This window comes from Bombus pyrosoma, linkage group LG11, assembly GCF_014825855.1.
Source record: "Bombus pyrosoma isolate SC7728 linkage group LG11, ASM1482585v1, whole genome shotgun sequence".
Taxonomy (NCBI): Eukaryota; Metazoa; Arthropoda; class Insecta; order Hymenoptera; family Apidae; genus Bombus; species Bombus pyrosoma.
Window position 1 is genome coordinate 2,412,842 of NC_057780.1, and position 23,890 is coordinate 2,436,731.

At 34.3% G+C, this 23,890-nt stretch overlaps 4 protein-coding genes across 9 annotated transcripts; 3 read left to right on the forward strand and 1 right to left on the reverse strand.

The window, feature by feature from the left end:
* The first annotated feature begins 685 nt into the window (after nt 1–685).
* LOC122572922 lies at nt 686–8,449 on the forward strand. 3 transcript variants are annotated; one of them, XM_043738635.1, is made up of 9 exons: nt 686–741; nt 815–1,596; nt 3,806–3,998; nt 4,104–4,221; nt 4,308–4,418; nt 4,499–4,606; nt 4,682–4,948; nt 5,029–5,305; nt 5,382–8,449. In XM_043738635.1, exons 2-9 carry the CDS (start codon nt 1,576–1,578, stop codon nt 5,487–5,489), a joined length of 1,203 nt encoding a protein of 400 aa, XP_043594570.1. In that variant the 5' UTR covers nt 686–741; nt 815–1,575; the 3' UTR covers nt 5,490–8,449. The 3 variants fall into 3 exon arrangements, with proteins under 3 accessions (XP_043594570.1, XP_043594569.1, XP_043594571.1); XM_043738634.1 differs by having other exon boundaries at nt 815–1,506; XM_043738636.1 differs by lacking the exons at nt 686–741; nt 815–1,596 and adding an exon at nt 1,674–3,636.
* A 158-nt stretch (nt 8,450–8,607) lies between these two features.
* LOC122572925 (galactosylgalactosylxylosylprotein 3-beta-glucuronosyltransferase P) lies at nt 8,608–18,351 on the forward strand. Its single transcript, XM_043738647.1, has 5 exons — nt 8,608–9,582; nt 14,041–14,249; nt 14,326–14,719; nt 15,468–15,625; nt 15,797–18,351. The coding sequence occupies exons 2-5, from the start codon at nt 14,052–14,054 to the stop codon at nt 16,193–16,195; spliced, it is 1,149 nt and encodes a 382-aa protein (XP_043594582.1). The 5' UTR covers nt 8,608–9,582; nt 14,041–14,051; the 3' UTR covers nt 16,196–18,351.
* Nucleotides 18,352–18,492: 141 nt separating this feature from the next.
* LOC122572916 (annexin B11-like) lies at nt 18,493–21,532 on the forward strand. Of its 4 annotated transcripts, none has more exons than XM_043738608.1 (9): nt 18,493–18,808; nt 18,889–18,947; nt 19,133–19,702; nt 19,829–20,005; nt 20,131–20,335; nt 20,419–20,571; nt 20,650–20,823; nt 20,902–21,083; nt 21,152–21,532. In XM_043738608.1, the coding sequence occupies exons 2-9, from the start codon at nt 18,930–18,932 to the stop codon at nt 21,200–21,202; spliced, it is 1,530 nt and encodes a 509-aa protein (XP_043594543.1). In that variant the 5' UTR covers nt 18,493–18,808; nt 18,889–18,929; the 3' UTR covers nt 21,203–21,532. The 4 variants fall into 4 exon arrangements, with proteins under 4 accessions (XP_043594543.1, XP_043594542.1, XP_043594544.1 ...); XM_043738607.1 differs by having other exon boundaries at nt 18,493–18,804; XM_043738609.1 differs by lacking the exon at nt 19,133–19,702.
* A 242-nt stretch (nt 21,533–21,774) lies between these two features.
* Nucleotides 21,775–23,860, reverse strand: LOC122572918 (putative Dol-P-Glc:Glc(2)Man(9)GlcNAc(2)-PP-Dol alpha-1,2-glucosyltransferase). Its single transcript, XM_043738613.1, has 4 exons — nt 23,403–23,860; nt 22,872–23,214; nt 22,659–22,798; nt 21,775–22,578 (listed from the first exon to the last, which is right to left on the reverse strand). The coding sequence occupies exons 1-4, from the start codon at nt 23,580–23,582 to the stop codon at nt 21,841–21,843; spliced, it is 1,401 nt and encodes a 466-aa protein (XP_043594548.1). The 5' UTR covers nt 23,583–23,860; the 3' UTR covers nt 21,775–21,840.
* Nucleotides 23,861–23,890: the final 30 nt, after the last annotated feature.

The window sequence follows — 23,890 nt, forward strand, 5'->3', positions numbered from 1 at the left end:
CTGCAGCGCTCCAAGCGGTAAACTTGATACATTCGTTCGCCAATGTCGTAAACACGATTATTTAAATTTCGAGGAAACACGCTACAAATTTTGCACTTTAATTTTTTTATATCTACGATTTTTCCAAATATATAACGTTGTGAGATAGATGCCGAATCGTGAAATTAGACAAAATTCATTTCCCAATCTATTTTATCGTTAAACTTCGGTATAAGTTGAACTTAACCAAAATTCAAAGAGGATAAGTATTTCATATGTAATCATTTGCCTAAATACGATAAGCGTAACTATACAATTTTAGAATGACCATAACGTATTAACATGCGAAGAATAAAAAATACGGTTTATACGCCAATGCGTAGATCGACAGGTTGCCGTTCCACATTCCTCTTTGTACTCTTGCCATGGAAGGATGTTCAATGAGTCGATGGCCTTGACCAACTACTATAGCGACGTGCATTTCCGGAAATGCTTTGCTCTCGCCTCATGAGATCTTTCTTCTATGTAACAAGTCATGTAGCTATAAAATAGTGGTTCAAAAGAAAACTGGTAAGAATGTTCTATTAAAAAACGGAGTATAGTATTACGATGTGATACTTTTTCAACAAAATAAATGGAAAATTTATAATAAATTAAATAAATGTCGAAATTATGATTTTATGTTCATACTATTAAATCACAAATATATTTGTAACCAATGGAAAACAAAATAAAACTATAGAAGTGTTGGAAAATTAAAATGTAAGTTAAAATTTTCTAGTTACTTTATTTATATAATCATAATATGAATAGTTGTGCCTATTTGTTTATCCAGATTTCAAGAGAAATTCCTTTCAAAGACTGTGTCCTTTTTGGAAAGTAATGATTATATTGGAATGTCGCGACAGTTATATACAAATGGCGATGAGTAACAGTAACATTGACAACTTGTAGTTGTCTATAGCTTATAAGCTGTTCGTATCATTGTCCCACAGAATCACTTCCAACTATCGTCACTTCTATCTTGCATATGTCGCGCGTACGCATGCGCGATAGATCGCGGCGCGCCATGGTATAAATTTTACTTATCCCAATTGCAGGAATACTATACTATACATATATATATTTTCAAAATTTTTTCTAATTTTATATTCGTAAGAAGCGGAAATTGGAATTATAATTTTAATAATGATTCAATAGTGATTCGTCTATTTTTAACAGATTACATATAAAAATTCGTTTAATTAAAAAAAATTTGTAATTATAACCGTTGAAATTTCTGAATTTTTAATTTTGTGGATTTATAAAAATTAATTTAACGTCTTTGCATTTTTAAAGCATATCGAAAAATTCTAAACGTAATGACTAAGTTTTAAAGTGCATTGGGGCGTGATTTGAAGTGGAATGGTGGATGGCTTTGGTGGTGATGAGTACGGGACCGAAGGCAGGTGGCTCCTTATACCATAGCACGGGTTCGATGTGTTCAGTTTTGCTATGACCGTCGACTGGTCACGAGACATCTCCGAGGTAGAACCCCTATTTTGAGTTTAATACATTTTGTTTCTTTGTCAAAGAAGAAAAAAAAGCGACACTACAATGGAATATCGAACATTTATCGTGAGTTGACAATGTAATCGTTCTTTTCTTTTTCTTCCTTTCTTTTCTCTACTTTTATTTTTTGATCACTAAGAATTCTTACTATATTATTTTTATCGTATTGCTTTCTTAATAATGAATTATTTTCATGTAAGTATAATGAATCAATAATTTGGAACGAATTATATATAAAAGTGAATATAGAACCATGATATTTTTTAAATCGCTTCTTCTTCAAAACTAATCTCGTACAAGTACAACTGATTACAATTTCTATGGAATCAGGCGCCAAATATACTCGATCGGTGCGCATTCTAGATTAACTGTAGCGGAAAAGGTTCAATAAATTCAATACCTTCACGTTAGTCGATGCTTATTATAGAAATGTCCCGTATTCAGTAATCGCAGGGAACCGGTATAAAGTAATACCGTTACACAAATGCGTAATAAATGTCATGGCGGGAAAAATATACTTTTACGTCTTTTTTTAATATCGCTTCTTGTCAATGGAATGTCAAATGTTAATCGAACGCGATTTAAATAGTCATAAATCCGACTGACACTTTGCCTTGGTATTCTGAAAATGATTTATGATTTTATTTTACAATGAACAAAATTTTCAAAACCAACGGAAATCGTAACGCAATCCAACGATGATTTTTATTTCATTTTATTAGTTTATCATTAAAACTTGCTTTTGAGAGTTGTCACCAACTAAAAAGAAAGTAGTACATAACCTATTAAACAAAATAGAAACTCAACATCTTTTCAACCACATGTCTCTCTCAAAACTATGTAACTCTTGCTGAAACTATTTTTCCAATTCTGGGAATGGAGTAAACATTTCGATTAACAATCATACAAAGCATCATCACCATAGACTAATTTAACACGAATTATGGATACAAATTTTGCCTGTCATATCCATACCGAATGACAGGGGACTGCATCCTACCTTTCCTAATCATGCCCAAGGCATTAGAACAGGTAAATAATAGAAAGCAAATGCTACTCATTCACAGAAATTTTAGTTCGGTATTATTTTTCTGATAAAACATACGATACAGCCGATAAATGCACTCTTGATAGTAACAACCACAAATATACTATATATATGTATTGGGTCGGTGAAGATGTTTCCTCGCTATTTTTAAAGAAATTTAAAGGTAGATTTCATGCAGGTCTCAGATATAAACCTTAGCGTCTGGATAATGTAGTATCAGATATTCTACTTAACAATTATCTTGCCTCCATTATCTTTCAAGTAGTTTCATAATATCCTTCTTGAGAATATTTGCACTTAAAGTATAAATCACTTTTTCTTATAAAGAGATTTCATTCCTTTATCGATGTTTATAAAGATATGAATCCGCATAAACATCCGCAGCTCACATATAATAATGATGCAAATAGTGTAGTGTGCGAAGAAATTTGAAAAAACCTTTTGGGCAATCAAATTCCTCGTCAATTCGATTACCACAATTTTCTTGATCAAACGAATAATCATTCTGTGAATCTGTACAAATGTGTAGTCAAAGAGGCAGCAAAATAAATGATCTACGGTAGCTTACACGATTAATGAAATATCCTCTGGTCTGATAGTTCCACATGACGATTTTTATCCTCGAAATTCCTGAAGGTTAAACAGCCGAAAGAATGTAACGGCTGGCGAACGTGCACGCTTAGTGGGGCAGTCAGTATACAAGACTATAGTCTCGGGGTATTAATAGTCCGCGGAGCGTGGACCGAGTACCGTTAAGGCCGAATACGATACACGTCGGTATCTTACTAACGGGGAATACCTTGTAAGACCGAAACGCGTAGAGACGAAGGATCATCGACAAGCTAGTTCAAACAACGTGTTGTTTGTATTTCGTTGATCCTGGCTTCTATTCGAATAAAGCTTCTCCTCTGTTGTAGCCAACTTGTTGGATCTATGAAATGTTGGCACGAACCGTCTGTTTGCTTAAGTTAAGATTTTAATTAAGCTACAATAACGATTAAATCGAATGAAGTTTCATAGTTTTGAGACACTGATAAATACGCGATCGAGACGAAAAGGTAAAATAGAGGAAATCAATGTATAACAATGATTATATAATTTAATTTCACAAACGGCATAAAAACATGATCATTGCGATTAAGTAATGTCGCAAATAAAGAGAATCACTGTAAATATTTATACGAGAGAGGTTAGGGGTATTGTACATATCACGTGTGAATTTTGTAGATGGTACTTTTATGCATTTTATGCCACGCGAATGAATATTCGGACACGAAACAATCGAAACCAAATGACGTCAATTCGACGATAGAATCTAACGAACCTCCAGAAGGATATTACGCCTTCGTGAAGTCACCGAACGCAGAACCGCCTAAAGTGAGGCCGCCACCTTATATAGATAGCGACAAAGAATGCTATGGTACGCATTTCAAAGTTGTGCCACTTTAATATCATGCGTCAGCAAAGAAGGAATACAAATTATTCTCTCTGCTACTTCCAAATAAATGTACATGAATGATTCTAGACACCGGTAAACAGGGAAAGGGTTACGTTTCCATACACAATATTTGCGGGGATCTTAACAAGGGTTATATCCCGCGAAATCCTATGAATCAATATTTCAATGGCTCGTCGTATCCTTTGTAAGTGTAACAAAATTATTTATATGATGAGATACCATGATAAATTCTAACCGTGATTTAATATCCTTTCTCATTTTTTCTTATAGCGCGCTGTTGAAAAATCACACGTTGAAATTTTTGAGCAAAGCGTTGCCTATACTCAAGGCTGACGATTCGTTGCCGAAGGTCGCCACAGTGCAATCCTACTTCCAGAATTCGTTAGTAATTATATAGAAACGTAAATCTATCGTTGGGTTGTCGTTTTGTAAAATGTACTTTTTTCCCCTAATATCGACAGTGTCGACACCGACGAGAAAGGAAGTAGAAGCAAGCGATCGTCCGATTCAGAAAGCGCCTTGGATACTCTCAGAAACGGTCGTAAATTTTGCGAAAATGGTGGAGGAGTGTAAGTCGCTAAACGAATTATTTAAAAAAAATACAAGTTTGGATTTTGAACTATAATTTCTGTTTTACGCCAAAGAGTCTGCATGCTGTACAAGGCTATACAAGGTGAACCATTGGCTACCTCAGCAGCTGAACGCCGTGATGAGCCCTCCACCCCTGAGTACCGTCAACGAACACCGCCACAAGAGAAGCCAGAATACACCGGTCCACCCACTCCTTGTCCAGCTAAAGTGGAGTACGCTACACCAGTGTTCGCCAAGAACTATCAAGGAGTTTGGCGCTACGTGGTGCAAATCCCTTACGAGGGTTACTTCACTCAGACTATCGAAGTAACCCGATGCATGTAATACGACAGAGCATATGCAATTATCGTAACCAATTATTATCGTCGAGCGATTTTTAATATTAATCGATCTCTCACAGGCAATCAAGATGTCATTACTTGGATGGTGGTTGTCTGTCATCTCCAAGATGGACTAGTTTGCTAGTAGCAGAGATTTTCTATCCTGACACGTTTTTGGAAGAAAATCAAAATTCTAGAATCAACGGCCTGAGGGATACTGCCGGTTCACCGCCACCTGTTCACGATTTCCAGAATTATCAACAATATTTACAGAAACGTGCCGGGGAGAATGAAGCTCGTAACAGCGGTTCATCCCAGCATCATTGCGACGGTGTCGACGAAATGGGTTGTTTCCAGGTAACCGGACGATTTAAAATGTTCCAAGTGAAAATTTTGTTTAACAGTTTCTTAACCCCGTTTGTGTGCGATACAGGTAAGATTGTACTACGATTGGTTCCTGGTGCCAGGAAGCTGCAAGTGTTGGCGTCCCGATTACTTCAACCGCTACGTCCGTCGAAGCGGGTCTAACGTCGAATTGTGATGGCAATATCGCGTGTCAAATCACGTAAATGAGCAAGAGGACGCGCTTGCGTGATATGACTGATACGATTAAATCGATAAGCTTGTCAGATTCAGTGAAATAGTCTGTTTTGATCGATCGATGATTTGTTTGATAATTGAATAGGAAAGATGTTAGAATCGAACGTACACTTTTTAGACAATACCTACGTAGAAGATCGCATTTCAGCAACCATCGAATGAGGAGAATTAAAGTGGATCTACTGAGTGCGATCGATAATCTAGCTTTAATATAATACTTTGTTGTATTAAATTCGCAGCATTGTGCACCTTAAAGACTGAAGAGAAGTACCATTGTCGTGAACGCAGTAGAACGCGCTAACGAAGTTGCATCAACGCGCGTTGTTACTAAGTACATATTTCTTTTTTTAAATAATCCACGTTTCGCACTGTATGAAAGTATGATTTGCATTTTTCATTTACCAAGATACGTTGTTAAATTAACGTAGTAGAATAGCTATAGAATTCTTTCCTGTTTTCTTTTTATACTTATCACTGTCCTTCATTAATATCTCAATGGTATTAAAATGAAATTCATATAAGAATAATTAGAACCCTCATTTATAGTTATATAAACATTAAATTTTTTATTTAAAAAATACGTAATCGACATTAGGATATTTTTTACAGAAATCCGGAACTATATTTATTCGGCTATTGAGATATTTTATTTTACAAATAATGAAACATTGTTATATTTCCGTTCTTTATCTATTCGAAAATTATATGTTATATATAGTTCCGAGGGCTGAGTAAATTCCACGTTCGTTGTCAAAGACACGAGCCAACTTCTAAACTACCCACTGAAACCAGTCGTTCTACTTTTTAAATGTTGACGTAGAAACGACTACATTTAAGTCAACGTAAAATCATACGTTTCATTCTATAACTACTTATTACGTAATTTACATAATATGTCCATATTTCAATGTTGCAACATTCTTTGAACGCGGATGCGACGTTCACCTATTTAAATAAATAAACAATTCTAATATATATTGTTAAAACTGCGTGATAAGAGATTCCTTTAAAAATGTCGTATCTCTGTTGTTCTCCTAACCTATCTCATCTGCCGATAAAAATCAGTGACAGACATTATGAGAAATACAGATAATTAAACAAGCGTTTCCTTTCTAATTCTGCACGCTAATAGAAGTTCCATGCTCTATTTTAGATCGTTGATAATCGAATTTACACGCGAACTCATTCGAACTCTGTTGGTTAGGTAATGCAAAAGCCGAAAGTACCTACTTTCTAAATTTATAAAATAGTTCATTTCTGTGTAGGTCATGGCTCGACTTTACTGTATGCTTCTCTTTTCCTCTTTTCCTTCATTCCTCTCTTCATACGTATTTCACGCAACAACGCTTGTCAATTGAACACATAATTCCTGCATTATGCATTTTAACCGCAACGAGTGTAGGATACGACCAAAAACACAAGGAAGTTCGGACAACATCGTTTACAAGTCCCTCTCGAGATTCGTAGGCAACCGTGGCCATTTACAATACTACACACTACCGTGTGTATAGTGTATAAGTATTGCCAGGTTGGATCAATACTCCGGTCGCTGAAAGACGAGGTGAGAGGTAGTGGAAACGACGATACTCGGAGAGAGAGAGACTACCGCATGGTGTCTGTTGAGCATGGTTATCGAGCGATTCCACTTGTTATGGGGCCGTTGAGTTAAAAACATTGGGGAAAATTCGTATTGAGTTTGCACTGTGTACAAACAATAATGAGCAATTAATTTGTTTAAGCAAATTGGTCGAAAAAGTGCTTTAAAAACCGATTCATTAACCCACCAGATAAATTTTCTCTCACTTTTTCACTACATTTCTGCGATGGTAACAAAACCGGCCGATCTATTTGCTTCATTAAATACGTCATAAATTAAAGTTAAGAGTTGGAATCGGTATACCTTAAAAGATTTGTCGGTTCGATGATCGATCTACATTTTTGCTTAATCGATATATAAACTTAACCCTCGCATACTAGTCGTTATCGTAGCCAACCGGCGAATGTTTAGTTGAGTCACGTTGCATCGTACCCAACAAAACATATTTCCCCACTTAAACAATAGCTTGTAATGTAACTCCACGTTTAATCCAGATAGTTGCATCACAATGTTTTTCATTTGACAGAGATTACATTCCTAAATTAACTTTCCATCGTAGTTGGTAAGAATTCACGAGAATTTGTAATCAAGTGAAATAAAGTCAAAGAAATTAGAACTTGCCGTAAGGATTTAAGAAAAAAAAAACTATTTTACATTCTAAATAATATGCTTATCATGTATTATAATTACTCACAGATAGAGATTTATATTCAATCTAATCTATAGTTTTTATTTATATATCTACTATGTATGATTTATCGATGCCATTATATTTTATCGAGGAGACATACAGGTCTTTAACATTTTAATACTTCGATAGTGTACTTTAATTGTGCAATTTTCATTACAAGTAGTAAAGATCATAAACCTGTATATAGATGATTATAATTACAATGGTATAATGGATATAAATGGATGTACATAATTATACTCATATTTGAATAAAAACTAAAGTTAATTTTGCCAAAAACACCTACATGTTTTTGATAATTATAAAAATAAATTCGTACTTCGTCATTTTGACTAGTGGGTATGATAGTTGTACTTAAGATTTAATGGTTTTCGGTCATGTTATTAAGGCGACAAAGGTAGAGGATGTATTGGAAAATTGATACCAAAATTCAATTGACCATCTGATCGCTCGATCCGAAACAGTCACCACGCGGATGTTTCAAAGATCGATAAAAACACCTACTCTGCGTCAAATAAGTACATTCTCCCACGTGATTCAGTGCAGCGCGCATATATATCGCGATATACATATGTAATATATAAACATACATACATACGTACATGTATATAGATAGATAGATGTATATGTATAATGTATATATGTACACATATAAGAGCAGTGACGGCGGCGTGTCGGCTGCTGCGCCAGCTGAAACGAAATAGTGGGGATATGCGAACGTAGACGGATCGCACAAGGGGAATGCGACGAAGGAACAGTTCAGTATCAGCCGACGGAGGAGTGTCGTTTTGTCGTTGTTCGATCGAATTCTCCGTCAACTATGCTGTTTCCGCTTTTCGCTGACAGAACACGAATGAAACGTACGGTGGACAGGCACGTGATTAATGAAACAATCGACTAGGGTTCGACGTCGTCACGAACATCCAGTCGGTTTGTGGTCGACTTCAAAACGATCAGTCCTCGCTCGAGACGACACGACATGTGGCCAAAATTTCGAAGCGGCTCAAGACTCTTCGCTAAAAATACATTTGCCAAACTATCAAAGTGTTACAAGATTAGAGTGAAAGCAGAGATCAGTGATACATTCTAATGAAAGGAATCGACCTTTTTCTCAATCATGTCAGTGACAACGTGCTTCCGTCACCCGGTCTTTCGAACGTAGTCGTGATATCATGAAAATTTATAAAACTCAACCGAAGGCAGCAATCTCTTGGTTATCCCCTTAGTTATTTACGTGCCGTGAAATCCTCGTGATCGTCTGTCAGTCTATCTGCATCGCGCAGGGAAACGAGCGCGATTCGGTGAAACATCATCGCGTATCGATGGAGTCCGTCGCAGTTGTTAAATGGATCTTCTCCTTGTAGCAACAACTATATTCGAAACTTGTGAATTCATTGTGGAAATATAGACGAAATTCGTTAAATTATGAGAAAACAACGTCGTTTATACTGTGCCCTTTATCGAGCGCATTAAATTCGATACACGAATGCATGGTACGGTGAAACAATCACGGAACATATGTATGCAGGAAAATTACTAGTGTCGAATTTCAATTGGGACTCCCCACGTCCCGTCAATAATGTTACTAAACGATATCAATAACATAGCTACCGTGCCATTGTTTCTCGTCTTGTAAAAAACGCGCGAACATTTGACATGTGTGATAAGCCGGATTTTATACAAGTTACATAAACGAGAAGCAGAACAATTACTACTCGTGAGCGGAGCATGAACACCGTTTATCAGGTAAGTTTTAATTGTCTTGAATGAATAGGGGGCATTCATGGTTCGTTAGATCGATACTAATATCGAAGATGAATTAGTCGATCATGAAAGTTCATGTTAGTCTACAGAAATCAAGTGGAAAGAGGACTTTCGAGAAAACGTTTAAAACTGGTAGCTTTGAACTCTATTGATTAAATATTATTAAATTAAAACCAAGTTTAACGCTCGCACAACTAATTTTGATAACCAAAAAGTAGTATATAAAAATTCAGGCTTATTCATACGTTTTGTCCGGCTATGGTTGACTCATACGAGACCTGACTACTGAAAGAAAGCAAAGAAATATATTTTTAATAACGCAATATATTTTGATGTTTCATACTTGATTTTGATCGATGGAAAACATATACGTTTTTGGTTTTTCTATTTTTCTGTAATAGTGGAATTACTTGAAAAAATTACATATGAGTTAGAATTAACCCAACAGAGTAACCCATGGCCCGGTGTCCGAGGGTTAACCAGGCGATGAGGTTATAAGCACCGAACTGCTTTGATTTTGCGTGTCGGTAACTTTCCTGCTTATTACCGGCTAGAAAAGGAGGGGAAACTGAGTTAGAAACGTTCGAAACATACATTGAACATAGATGGAGTTCTTTGATTAAAAGAAAAGGCACGATTTCATTCAAAAGCAGAGGAAAATTCGCCGGTGCTATTAAAGTGGCGCCACTAAATTGAAAGGGTTAACAAAGGGTTGGAGAATTGCAGCTTTTTGTGACCTACATATATGGCCGAAGTTGATACTGCAGCAAGTGATGTACGTCTGTCATGGCGCTAAATTAAGTCTAATCGATCCTTTAGTAGACTATTTGCAATCCTCTGATTTGATTATGTAACGCCGCGCACGTTGGAATTTTCACTCCGTCTTTATTTCAACGCAGATGTTTTCTCATTTTTCTTTTTATTATTTTCTTGATATTACACTTTCTTTGATAGCTTTCGTAGAACTCTCGAGCATTGGCATCTTATGTTGCACCTACTGCTCACATAGTAGGTACTTAACGGTAATATTATAAGCCCCGAGATGTTGTCACGTTTTGATTTATTTGCATTCTTATCCACTTTTCAAGAATCACGCAGGACTTTTCACGATTAACTTAATTACACATATTAATTGTATCGTTCTTAATGCGAAATAAATTCCGCATGTTTATCGACTATTTGGATTTCAATACATACAGGCGGAGTCGTCCTGATAAACTTATATCTGATGTCTACATTTAATAATAACGATAACATAATACATCATTATATTTTGGTATATCTATTCGTATATGCATGATAAAACTATTTTTACATATCTGAATTCAAATAATCTGATCTCTATATTTATTTTTATTATATTCGAGCATAGTTTAATAAATGAAATTCCAGGTGGTAAAGAATAGACGGATTATATATATTTATAAACACATATGCTAGCATGGGATCGTTCGAGTTAGTGACTGATAGCACGAAGAAGAAGAAATTTTGGTTCAAACTTGGTGAAAACTTTTTTTATCCAGTGTGGTTAAATCTCCTCCATATTACTTTCGGGCTGGAGAAAAAGTAATTCAGCGTAACGATGAAATATAGTCGTCGATAATTCATTGATTGTTTGAACAAACAAAGTTACGAAAAGAATGTTTGAAAAAACAATTAACTCGTGAGATATATTATGAACGAGTAGATGATAAATTCTTCAGTTTCAAAAACGTAGACATGCATATTTTATCGGACGAATTGTTGAATAATGTTTCAACTAACGCGCAAATTGATCATATTTATACAAAATTTCGGGAAATTCCAGTTCGAGCAGCTTTTGTATTCGAGCAAGACCGAAAGTTTTATGGTTTTAAATTAAATGGCAAAACTCTGAATGAAAGAAAAACTATCTTTAATCGATTAATCATATACAACAATCAGCAACATCGCGCTGAAGAAAACTTAACGTTTAAAAAATGTACTCGTTCCACAAATTCCGTGGAAGCACCAACGGAGCGTAATTTATCTTGCAGATGAAATTGTATGGAATTCCGTGCGTGAAGATTATTCTCATTCTCGTCGCAAATTTGCGGTTCTGGATAGTGAAATAAACGCGCGCTTTCATCGAAACTACCTTCGATATTGCATCAAGGAATAATGGTGGCGGGCCTATGTGCGATTATTTTACATTTCACTCAATTCACTCTGGGCTCGAATAAAATATGGTTGCTCTACGTTGTATTTAATATATCTAACATATTTTACACTTTGTTTATCTTAAATAGTTCCCGAGACTCGCTGAAATTATTAACTATATTTTTTTTTTATTTTACTTCTCAAATAATCGTACAACCATAAAATTCGACGCACTTCGTTTAACGATGTAAAAATACCAATAATTTTTCCTCTATTTCAGGCCGAGTTTCTTTCCAACGAAACGATCGAACACTATTTTAGAAATTTAATGAAAGTTAAACGAAACTTTGGATGGATTCGATTTAGAAATAGAACGAAAGCAGACAAGACCTCCAATTCTTTGCCGTAGTAATTAAACACAATTAGTGGAAATATACATAATTTATCCGATTATTTCAACCTCGGTGCATTTCCAGAATATCAAATTTCTTTAATTTTTTAATTTCTCTTTTGTCAATGTTATCTTCAATCGAGCGTAATTATAAATGTTTGATCAGTGCTTTCGTCATCATCGACATATTTGCAATAAGAAACAGAAGTTTTTATATTTACACTTGTTTCTGTATCATCTTGCTGAGTGTAACACGGTCAGGTGATACAAGATACAATTTCGACTTGTTTCGTGGAAAACGTCTATTTTACTATCACCAATTTTGTTGGAAAAAACTTCTGTTCCATTGCATTAATTTCTTTTATTTCGTTTCCTTTATTAAACTATATACCGCTTGTAAGAGATATAGAAAATATAAATCAATCGACCGTACAAAAGAGACAATCGCGTACAAATATGTACATACGTTATCAAAGTTTAATTCACTAACGGAAGATATTCTTCCTTTTTTCTTCTTCTTTTCTTTGCTAAATTCTAGAAAGCACACGTAATAAGTTATCGTGATAAAAGCGAATAGATTCGTTTATTGTATCATATAAAAACTGAATGATCACTCGTGTAAAGGCATATTAGTTGTTAAATTAATTGAAGTGTATCGGATCGGTTCAATCGCAGGTCGGTGTCTCCATTTTAATCTTTTTTCTCTTTTAGTCGCGCAGATAAATTTATACAGATTTCTATCGACTAGGGATAAGATGACCGTTTCTGTGTTTAAAATGAAAATGTTGATTGATATGTTTAAAACGTCGTTATAAATCATTACTTGGGTGCTCTGTGTGACGTTAATCAGTTTATTATTTATTCATAGAGATAAGTTACGTCCTTGGAATTTTTCGTCCATCATTTTAAAAAACCGGAGTAGGTAATTCAGTTAAAGAACTACATTTGTATCCACGATTGAAAATCTTCACATTCGTGTCGTTGTTAAGTATCTGTCGAATCCGTATCGAAACAATCTCTTGGAGAACCCACGACGTGTCCGCGAATTTACTTAAATACTAATCATATCGATAAGATCATTTTGTAACAGATTAATAAAACGAACCAAGTGTAACGCAACTTGGATTAAATTGATCGAAGGATGGGGCATCTAGAAAAAAGCAGATAGAACCGATAAATAGAACATATATGCATACACGTGAAGCCAGTTTTTGGAATGGAACATTTATTTAAAGATATTGTTAATTTTTAATTGCCTGCAAAGGTAGAGGTATTCATCGGAGATGCGATCGCCAAGATAATTTCGTCAAATAGAATTCCATTCGCTGTCGGTTCCTTAATGTATCGTGATGTATTACTTTTCAAGACGCGGATGATAGGCATGTATCTCGTGGAACGGTAAGCCACGGTGATTTCCATTCTTAATAACGCGCAACTGGACGTTGTAGCCCGATTATTACCGATAAAAGATCACAAATACTTACGATGTATCACGTATTTCTGGCGCATGTTAAAATTAATAAAACATAATGACTTTTGAAAATCTTGTATGCATAAAAGAGCACGCGTATCACCGGAAACATATATCTTATCGTTTCCCCTTTATAACGGCTTTAGTATACGACAGTATACACGCTCCCTAATTTTACGAGCTCGTTCATTTGCAAAGCATCTTGGTCGAAAAAAAAAGACAGAGAAGCGAGAAAAACGAAGACTAAACGACTTCATTATCTAGATGCTCGAGACCTTCCGAACAGTTAACGAATTACCGTTACAAAACTCACGATCAATTTACGATAGCCATTAAGTAATTATATAACTATCTCTTTCGTGCTTGTATAATTCTTTAATCCTATACGAGATTCAGGGTACTTGGTTTATCAATTAGTTAATTTATTGTATGTATATAAATGGTATTTTTTTCTTTGCAGGTTTTGGTATAATGAAGTCATCCATGAAAATGGGGGTGGTAGCCATAATAGGTCTGTTCGTGGTGTTCTACCAATATCATTTGTCCACCAGTGTGAGATTCGATCAGATAACTGACTTTAACACGGGTGGATCCGCGGAAGATGGTCCCGTTCTATCCCAGGAAGAAGTAGAACGCTACGTAAGGACGTCGAAATTCACCGAAGAAATGGTAAACATTGGAAGATGAAAGCTTTGCTTCGGGTTCGTTTAATCGCTCGTTTAAAACACAGTCCTTCTATTTGTAGATCAAAAGCGCTGTGCGCAGAGTTCAAGAGATTAACGGACTTAGTCCAGACATAGCGTCGATGTTAGTGCAACAGCTAATAAATCATTTGCACAAGAATATCTTCGAGCTGGGCGAGAACAATTCGAAGATCGCGCGATTCGAACCTAGTCGAAACGCGACATCGAACGAACAGCAAGAATCATCGATGAAGTTGAACAAAACACCGGAACCGCTGTACATAATCACGCCGACGTATCGCCGACCAGAACAAATACCCGAGCTCACCAGGATGTCGCACACTTTGATGTTGGTAAAGAACATTTACTGGCTCGTTATCGAGGACGCGTCCGTTGCTACCAAACAAGTCACGAGGCTGCTAGAGCGAACAGGATTGAAGTTCGAGCATCTCACTGGTAAATCCAATAGATTAGAAATTGGAACGGAATTCAAACGGAGCTGCGACTGAATGGTATCAATCGTTAGCCTGGGCGAAATCTGTCGGCTATTCGACGATACTTTCTCTACTTCCTTTCTCTGTTTCAAGCGTGTTTAGAGATAATTACTCTGTCCTAGGAAAAATGTTCTTCGCGTCACTTTGTACCTCTCGTTCCAAGTTAAACGTATTTCGGTCAAGTTTCTCGTAACGACATCGTTACAGAGTGATAAAAAGATAATGCAACTGGGCGATTCATAAGGTTGTTGATTGGAACAACAATATATTAATTCTTTACATTATGTATTATATCGTTGTAATTCTTTCGTCATACGTGACTAGCCATCAGAATTAAAGATCGTGTTATTTTTGTATTTGTTCATCTATATCGTTTATTGACATGATCGAAAGAAGTAATTTCGAGTCTTTTCAAAATATCCCGCCATCGAGTCGACACACGCGGTGTAAATAGTTCCGGTGAAAATTAATTTCGTTGATCGACTGCCGTCTCATCGGGAATTAATTGAAACAGCCGCAAAGCTCTCGATGAAAAAGCGTTATATTGATTTTGTTGGCCAGGCCAGTCTGTGTTTGAATATGTAGTTGTAATGGCCGATTCTCCCAAACGGGGTATCATGTCAGTCTTTGCATAAGCTAATTTATATTGGATCGTGACACAAAATTCGACGATGTTGCCTCACCCGGACGCTTTGTGCTTTCTTTTTCAGCTCCAATGCCTGAGAAGTATAAGCAGAAGAAGGGTGCCAAACCACGAGGCGTATCTAATCGAAATCGTGGCTTGCAATGGATCAGAGCGAATGCGACCAATGGCGTTTTTTATTTTGCCGATGACGATAATACCTATGACATAGCTCTTTTTGACGAGGTATTATTTCTGCGAGCATATAATTCTTTCTAATTTACGTAGAGCAAGTATTGCTGATTTAAAGCGATGCACAAAATTGTATGTTACTTCTGGTGATTTAGATATCACGGTCATAGTTGGTTCGAAATATTATTTTAAGAATCATTACAGAAATGCAATTATGTATTTTAGATCCGTAAAACGAAACGAGTCTCCATGTTCCCCGTTGGATTATGCACCAAATTTGGTTTAAGTTCTCCCATCATTAAAAACGAGAAGTTCGTTGGATTTTACGACGGTTGGATCGCTGGACGAAAATTCCCGGTCGATATGGCAGGTTTTGCGGTAAGCGTGAAGTTTCTACTTCAGAGGCCGAATGCATCGATGCCGTTTAAGGCCGGCTACGAGGAAGACGGTTTTCTGAAAAGTTTGGCGCCATTCGAACCAAAGGACATCGAATTCTTGGCCGACAACTGCACCAAGGTGCTCGCTTGGCACACGCAAACAAAAAAAAATGAACCAAGTGCGCCCCTTGATATGAAACTATATGGTGAAACGAACCTAGTTAAACTGAAACAACAAATAGTATGATGTAGTTTGACTACGATTGCACTTCCGAGTTCGATCTGATTTTAATCATTAATAAGTACGACAAACAAAGTGATTCAGTGCCTGAAGTATTGTAAAGTACGATTGGCGTAGCAATGATCTTCTTTTTTGGTCTTTTATTCTTCGAAAGAGTTCGAAAGAAGCTATAGCTTGTTTAAAATGGACTGGTTGAACAAAGTTATTTCCCTTGTTATAAAAAGACACTATATAGGCTATCTTTTTACATTGTCCTTTTCTTAAACAGACTGTAAAGTGGAATTATGATCTATGATAGAATCATATTAGATTATTTCATGTTATTTCATCTTATGTAGATTATTTAATCTTGAGCGATTGATAGATTTGAAACAAAATATAGCTTTCTTTATAACTCAAAATTCTTAAAAGAAGCTAATGTGCAAAGGAAATGGGAACTAACCAAACTTTGTTACAGTGGTATGTTTCTGTATAGCATAGAGTATAGAGCATTATTTTACATATTAACGTATTAATTTTACTTGTAATAAATAATATATAATGTGTAGGGTAAAGACCAATTAGCGCGAGAAAAGTAATTCGATTGAGTTACGATAAAACTAAAAGAACTATGAGAAAGAAAAACCTTTACTGTTCAGTATATACAACTTCTTGCATTATCTTCCGTTTCGCCTTGCAAGTTGTTTGTTTTCTAGGTAGGTACCCTAAATTTGATATATGATCAACGGATCAATTTTTTTTAGAATTCCACTGTGAATAGCGTTCATCAAATCTTTAATGAAACAGAGTGAATGCAAGTTACCTTTTATACTTATCGTTGTTGTACAAATATTGTTTTATAGTATATTTCTATAACAGCGTATATATATTTTTGTCTTGTGAAACAACGAACAAAGTGTTTTGCGAAATAGCAAATAGGAAACCTTAATATTTTAACTTTCTGTTTTTATAGTTAGGATCCTTAATATTATTAGTTCATATTATTTTGTGTTACTTTTAAGGAGATTGCCTACGTGTATAATATAATGTATTATGAAATTAGTCAGTCTTAAATGAAAAAAAGAAAACGTCGATAAAGGAAGACATTATGCACACCAGTTTTTAATGGATTGTATGAAATATCGTAAGATTATACATAGTTCGCGGCAGGAAGAACTTCGATCGTCGAACGTGAATTCATATCGAATGCATGCGTAGATAGGAAACAAATGAAATGTAACGAAGCGTTTCAAAAGGTCTGTAACCAAATCTCTGATTTATACGACTTTTAAATGATCAACGATTAAAGTCGAAAGTAGAGTATAATACGGAAATTAAAAAGTTATTTTCAAATTTTAATAGACCTTTTGAAGCTTCTTCTTAATATGCAACATTAACTTACCAAAGTAATGCAAATGATATACAAAAAAATCTAAGTTAAACAGAGATATTTTTTAGTTCTTGATTATTGGAACTCGATGTTTCATTATCAAAACGTTTAAGTTCTCCGCGCTCTTGTTGCTCAAAATAAATAAGAAAAATAACTTAGAATGCTGCACGCATCTGGAACATTATTATCTAGTCTAACAACGTTGTAATGAATATTAAAATTATCAAAAAATCTATTACCGCAGTGTCGAGCGAATATAATTGTATATTACATATTTCTTTAAAAATTCACAGAACAAACGCAAATTCATTTTTTATAATTTTTTGAAATATTCGATATTGGAGATTTACAGTAGTGCTACGTTAACTGATTGACATTTTTGAAGATAATTGGAATCTTAATAACTAGCCAGAAGTCCCAACCCGTGGCCAATTAGCGAAGCACTATTATAATCTTTATGTTGCAAACTATAAATATATTTATATATATTAGCCAGATTTTGTCGACACATAAACATAGTTTCGTGAAAGCGTTTCGAGCACAACGTGTAAATTGTTAAACCAAGTCTGCAATTTCCTGCAATTTACTCGTACTCTAATTAAGCGGAGATACTATATCATGAAAGCAATAAACTCGTTGTTAGATAATGTTGGCTTTGTGCGAATCATGTCTTTGCGTGCGTGGATATTAATGACTTTAACAATCATAAAAAAAAGGAAGTGAACGATACATTTAATCTTTATCATGGCAAAATAAAAGAAAAGTGAAAACAGCTTTGGACAGCTGATGAAAATATTTTGAATTTTACGCGCCTAAACTACACATGCGTACTTTGATCATGGCATTTCCGTCTAATTCGCTGTCGCTACGTCAGTTCGATGTGACGTCAGTAACTGGTAAACGATTGCCTCTTATCCTTTCCTACTAATCCCATGACTGTGTATACGTACTTACATTGTACATATACCTTCTGATGAAACATCATTTCTCTTGAATTCGGATTTGTAACATCTGCTTAGGTTCCAAGTCCCGTTACTAATACGTCACAAAAATAAAATCTCCCGATACTTATAGAGTACCACAATTCTACGAAACATTAAGCAGTTCTAAACTGTTTTCGTGCAACAAAAATAACTTCGATATAAGCTTGAAGAAATACGATTTGTTTGTCATTGTTTCATAACAAGTGCATCTTTACTGGGCGTTTCCAATCTTACAGTTTTCTTTTTTCGTCTGTTATTTATCCGTAGGTTTGTTAATTATTACAATTAGATTAACATCGAAACATCACGCTTTTTATTTAATTGGAATAATAATTATTTAATTACAGATTTTTGTGTCTAGTGATCATTTTGCAAGAAATCAACTAAGATGAGTTACGGTTATCAAGTGAGTATTTACTTTTTCTTACTATTATAGATACTTCTTACATATTTTTTTTAAATATGTTTTTATTCACATATCTTTGTGCGACGTAAAAACACATCTAAATAGCATGAAATATTTACAGTCAGAAAACAAATGAACATGAAAATGTGATTGTATTATTTTTTATTTACACCTTGCTATCAAAGGGACCACCAGTGATTCAGTTTCCTGGCCATGCACCACCACCAACATCATTTGGGGCTCCACCTGGTACACCCTCTGCCCCCGGTGCTCTGCCTTATCCTCAAAGTGGCAACATAGGTTTTACAAGTTCTGCTCCTGTGTCTTTTGGTATGCCACAACCTTATTCTCCATATCCCGTGCAACCTAGTCATCCTATATCAAATCAATGTCTTCCTCCAGCACCAGGAGCTCCTGTTCAACAAATACCTTTACCTATGCCCCAATCCCCTTCTCCTTACCCATCCCAACAAATGCAGCAACCATATCCAAGACAACCTTCTGTATATCCGCAACAGCAAGATTATAATATGTATCCAAATCTTCGGAATGCACCAGATGCAAAAGAATGTTTTAATATACCTTCTCCTTACACCTCTGCTTCCAATGCTCACTCAAATAATTCAAGTTCCTATCAAGGCGGAAGCTATCCTGGGGGGCAGGGTACAGGATATTATTCTCCGCACACAGGTAGATCTTCTCCCTATCAACCTACCCCAGCCCCAGCCCCCCGGAGAAATCAGTTTACGCCTAAGGTGAGACTAACACAAGATGTCTAGAAGCCTACATTGCTCAAAGAATGATTTAATATACAAAACATATACTTTAATCATTGTTTCTCCAATGAAAATATCAAGTATGATCGTTGGTTTATGTTACAGCTGTCCCCTACAGTTGTACCATACAACGATTTTGATGCCAGAGCAGATGCAGAAGTCTTAAGGAAAGCAATGAAGGGTTTTGGGACAGATGAAAAAGCTATTATTCATGTGCTTGCCAATCGCAGTAATCTGCAACGCCAAGAAATTGCAGTCCAGTTCAAAACTTTATATGGGAAGGTAAAAACGTTAAAATTTAATTATAGGCTATAAAAAGACTAATACATATATAATATATAATATATATATAATATATAACATATATATATATGTTATTTTAAATTAATTCAAATTTTCTTTAATAGGATCTTATAAAAGATTTGAAGTCTGAATTGTCGGGCAACTTCGAAAGATTAGTTCTTGCTATGATGATGCCGTTACCGCAATTTTATGCCAAAGAATTACATGACGCAATGGCGGGTATCGGTACCGACGAATGCGTCCTCATAGAAGTATTGTGTACTATGTCCAATCACGAGATTCGCGTGATTAAACAAGCTTACGAAGCGAGTAAGTCCCACTCGACATAATTTTTTTTTAAATTACAAATTTCCTTATTGAAGAATCACAATCATTTCTCTTTTACTGTTTAGTGTATGGAAGAACATTAGAGGATGATCTAAGAGATGATACTTCCGGGAATTTCAAGCGGTTAATGGTATCGTTATGTTGTGCCAACAGAGATGAGTCATTCGACATAGATCACGCAGCCGCTATAGAAGATGCCAAAGAACTTCTCAGAGCTGGTATGTAATGTTATAAATAACGCAACTGATTTATAACGTTATCAATATATGGTATTTGCACTTTCCCTTTCTTTTCAGGTGAACTCCGTTTCGGAACTGATGAATCAACATTTAATGCGGTACTGGTTCAAAGAAATGTTCCACAATTGAAACAGGTATTCCAAGAATATGAAAATATTACGGGACATGCTATTGAAGATGCAATCGAGAACGAATTCTCGGGTGATATCAAAAAAGGTCTTCTAGCCATCGGTATGTAAATAATATATTATGTTCATATTATAGTCTTGATTGAAACGGTATATTGATATTGAATTAATTCCACCACAGTGAAGTGCGTCAAAAACAGAGCCGGTTTCTTTGCTGAACAATTATACAAAAGCATGAAAGGTCTTGGTACAGATGATGATCGTTTAATCAGACTGGTTGTCACACGTTGCGAAGTGGACATGGGAGAAATCAAAGAAACATTCAGACAGCTATATAATGAATCGCTAGAAGAATTTATATCCGTTAGTATATTCAACAGAAAAATGCAAGAAAATTAACTGATTAAGTCTAATGACTATGTTTTTTACAGGGCGATTGTTCCGGACATTACAAGAAATGTCTTTTAGCACTTGTTTCTTAAAACTATATTAACAAAAAATGTGAGATTATATCTCATCGCATTTAATGGCCAATTTGTCGAATATTAATGTCCATATATTTATTTATTCACTTGTTATTCACTTAATGTGTTACAAATGATTTACGCTATTATATTGATATATTTCTAAGAAACGAAAGAAGATTATAAGAATCTACATACAATACAGAAGACACGAAATTTTACAAGCTTTACTTCAAATCTGGAATTGTTATATTTCCACTCATTGAATCTCAATTATTGTTAAGCGCTGTTGTTAAATACTGTAAAAGTATTCTACGAGTAAAAATTTATAAGAAAAATGTTAAAAAAGAAAGTATTAATGACTTATAAAAATGATATAAAAGGTGAATCTTAAAATTTATTATTATATGATGTATTTTTCTATTTTATACATATGCGAGATATATATATATATATGCTATATACACACGCGTAAGCATGTTTATTATATTATATTGTTATCTACAATATATTGCATAAATATTCTTCTAAATAAATATAAATTTAAAAGGTATTGTAAGAATTATATAGGATGGAAATAAATACATACATTTTGGAAATTTTAAAATTTATTAAACAAATAACAAGTTTGTAGTCAGAAAATTTCATCCTTTAATTTACCAAGAAATTCTTTGAGGATAAGGCTGATCATTCCAATAGAAAACTTTATTGACAAAGATATAGAATTGTAAAAAGTTTACTACAATTACAGTTATTGATTCTGCAATAATTTGCCATTTCTTTGGTTCCTTAACAAGGAACCGATAAAGTATATATGGAATAATAAAGTAACGTGGTTCTATTAGTAACTGAGGAATAAGTACTACAGAAATCATAATGATGTAATTAATTTGTGTCATAAATCTTAAATGTTTAAGTCCGTGAAACATTGTATATAAAGTGAATGAGTATATTGGTACCAAAAGATATTTAAATTGTTTATATCTTCCCATTAACCTACTCCAAAAATAAAATACATAATGTCTATTATCAGCCAACATATATGGGTGTACAAGAGTATTAAAATGAACAATTATAGTTAAAAGAATCAAGATACAGCTTGCAAACACCCAGTGTTTACTAATAAACTTTAAATAATCTTTCCAGTAAATAATCATGTGTGGCCATAAAAAGCAAAATAGGAAAGTAGAGAAATATAACAATTGAGGAATATGAACAGTGGGAACATGAGCTGTTTTATCTCCAACTACAATTGCTTTGTTCCATACAACAAAAGCAATAAACATAACACATACTACAATGTATGGGAATAATTGTACACCCAACTGAATTATGAACTTTATAAACAACTTCCATCCATGACATGTTTCTTGCATTATTTTTTCCCATAACAACTAAAAAGCACATTTAATGTAAATTTTAAATAAGCAAAATATTCGACTTTTGACAAATATTTCAACAATAATTTACTCACTCTTAAATACATTATTGAAGTATACTGTTCATGTGAAATTGGTTTTTGTATTTTATGATCTAATAAATCAAATAAATGTTCCATAGTAATAAATGCAATCCAAATAATATTTGTCTGTCGAATTAACACAGACAAAAAACCTGCATGATATAAATGATAACTGCTACTTTTGAAATTCAATATATCTTGTAGTTCATTGGTTTTTATACATACCTACTAAAGCTGCTGTTTTAAATTTTTTATATAAATGTAACAATAACATTAGTAATATTGCATTAACTGATGCGACATCTGTATAATATAAAAAATGCCAAAAAAATAACGGTGGAAAAAACATAATGTTACAAGCCACAGTAAATTTCATCCAATCATTCCATCTTTGCGTCCAATGAGTTATTGAAATTTGTTTAATTATGCTGTGAGCAAGATAGAGATTCAGAAATGTTCCGAACAAATTTATGCATCTCATATAAAAAATATTACAGAGTTTTAAGGGTGATAATATCAGAGTTGCAATTAGGTATAACCCAGGTAAAGTGGTAATTTTAGGGTCCCACTGAAAATAACATCCCTCAAATGTAATAACGAAATATATTTTATTTTATTTTCAGTAATATATCTCATAAACGTAGTTCATCAAAATTAAATTTTTAGTTTGAAAATAATTTATTCCTTCAATAACCAGAGAAACTGTAATAATTTGTTATGAAAAATAGAGATTAATTACAAACAATTAAAACATACCTGTGTAAAATTGCCAGCGCAATATCGCAAAGTCTGAGGTACGTGAAAAACCTCATCAATGAAATAATAAGGTTGTACATGGTTCAAATAAATAAATAACTGTGTAATACATAAAAAAATTAACGACATCAGAACTTTTTGTACATATTGAATGTCTTTAGGTAAAATTTGGTTCATCATTTCATTGATAAAATGAAATCAAATAAAAATTAAATGTGATTATAATTCACAAATAATAAAAAATAAAACCATTTATAACACATTGACCACTAACAATTTACTTAATTAATCACACTTAATTAAAGACATTCATTTATTACGATGATCATTTCATTCATACATATTATTAAATAACACCGTATTGTCAAACTTTTTAATAATCATACTTTAATGATTAATTTTCATCCCAAGGCGATGTAATTCAAGACATATGAGGTTAATTATGAACATCTCGTAATTAGGATACGATTGTAACGTTTTCACTGTGA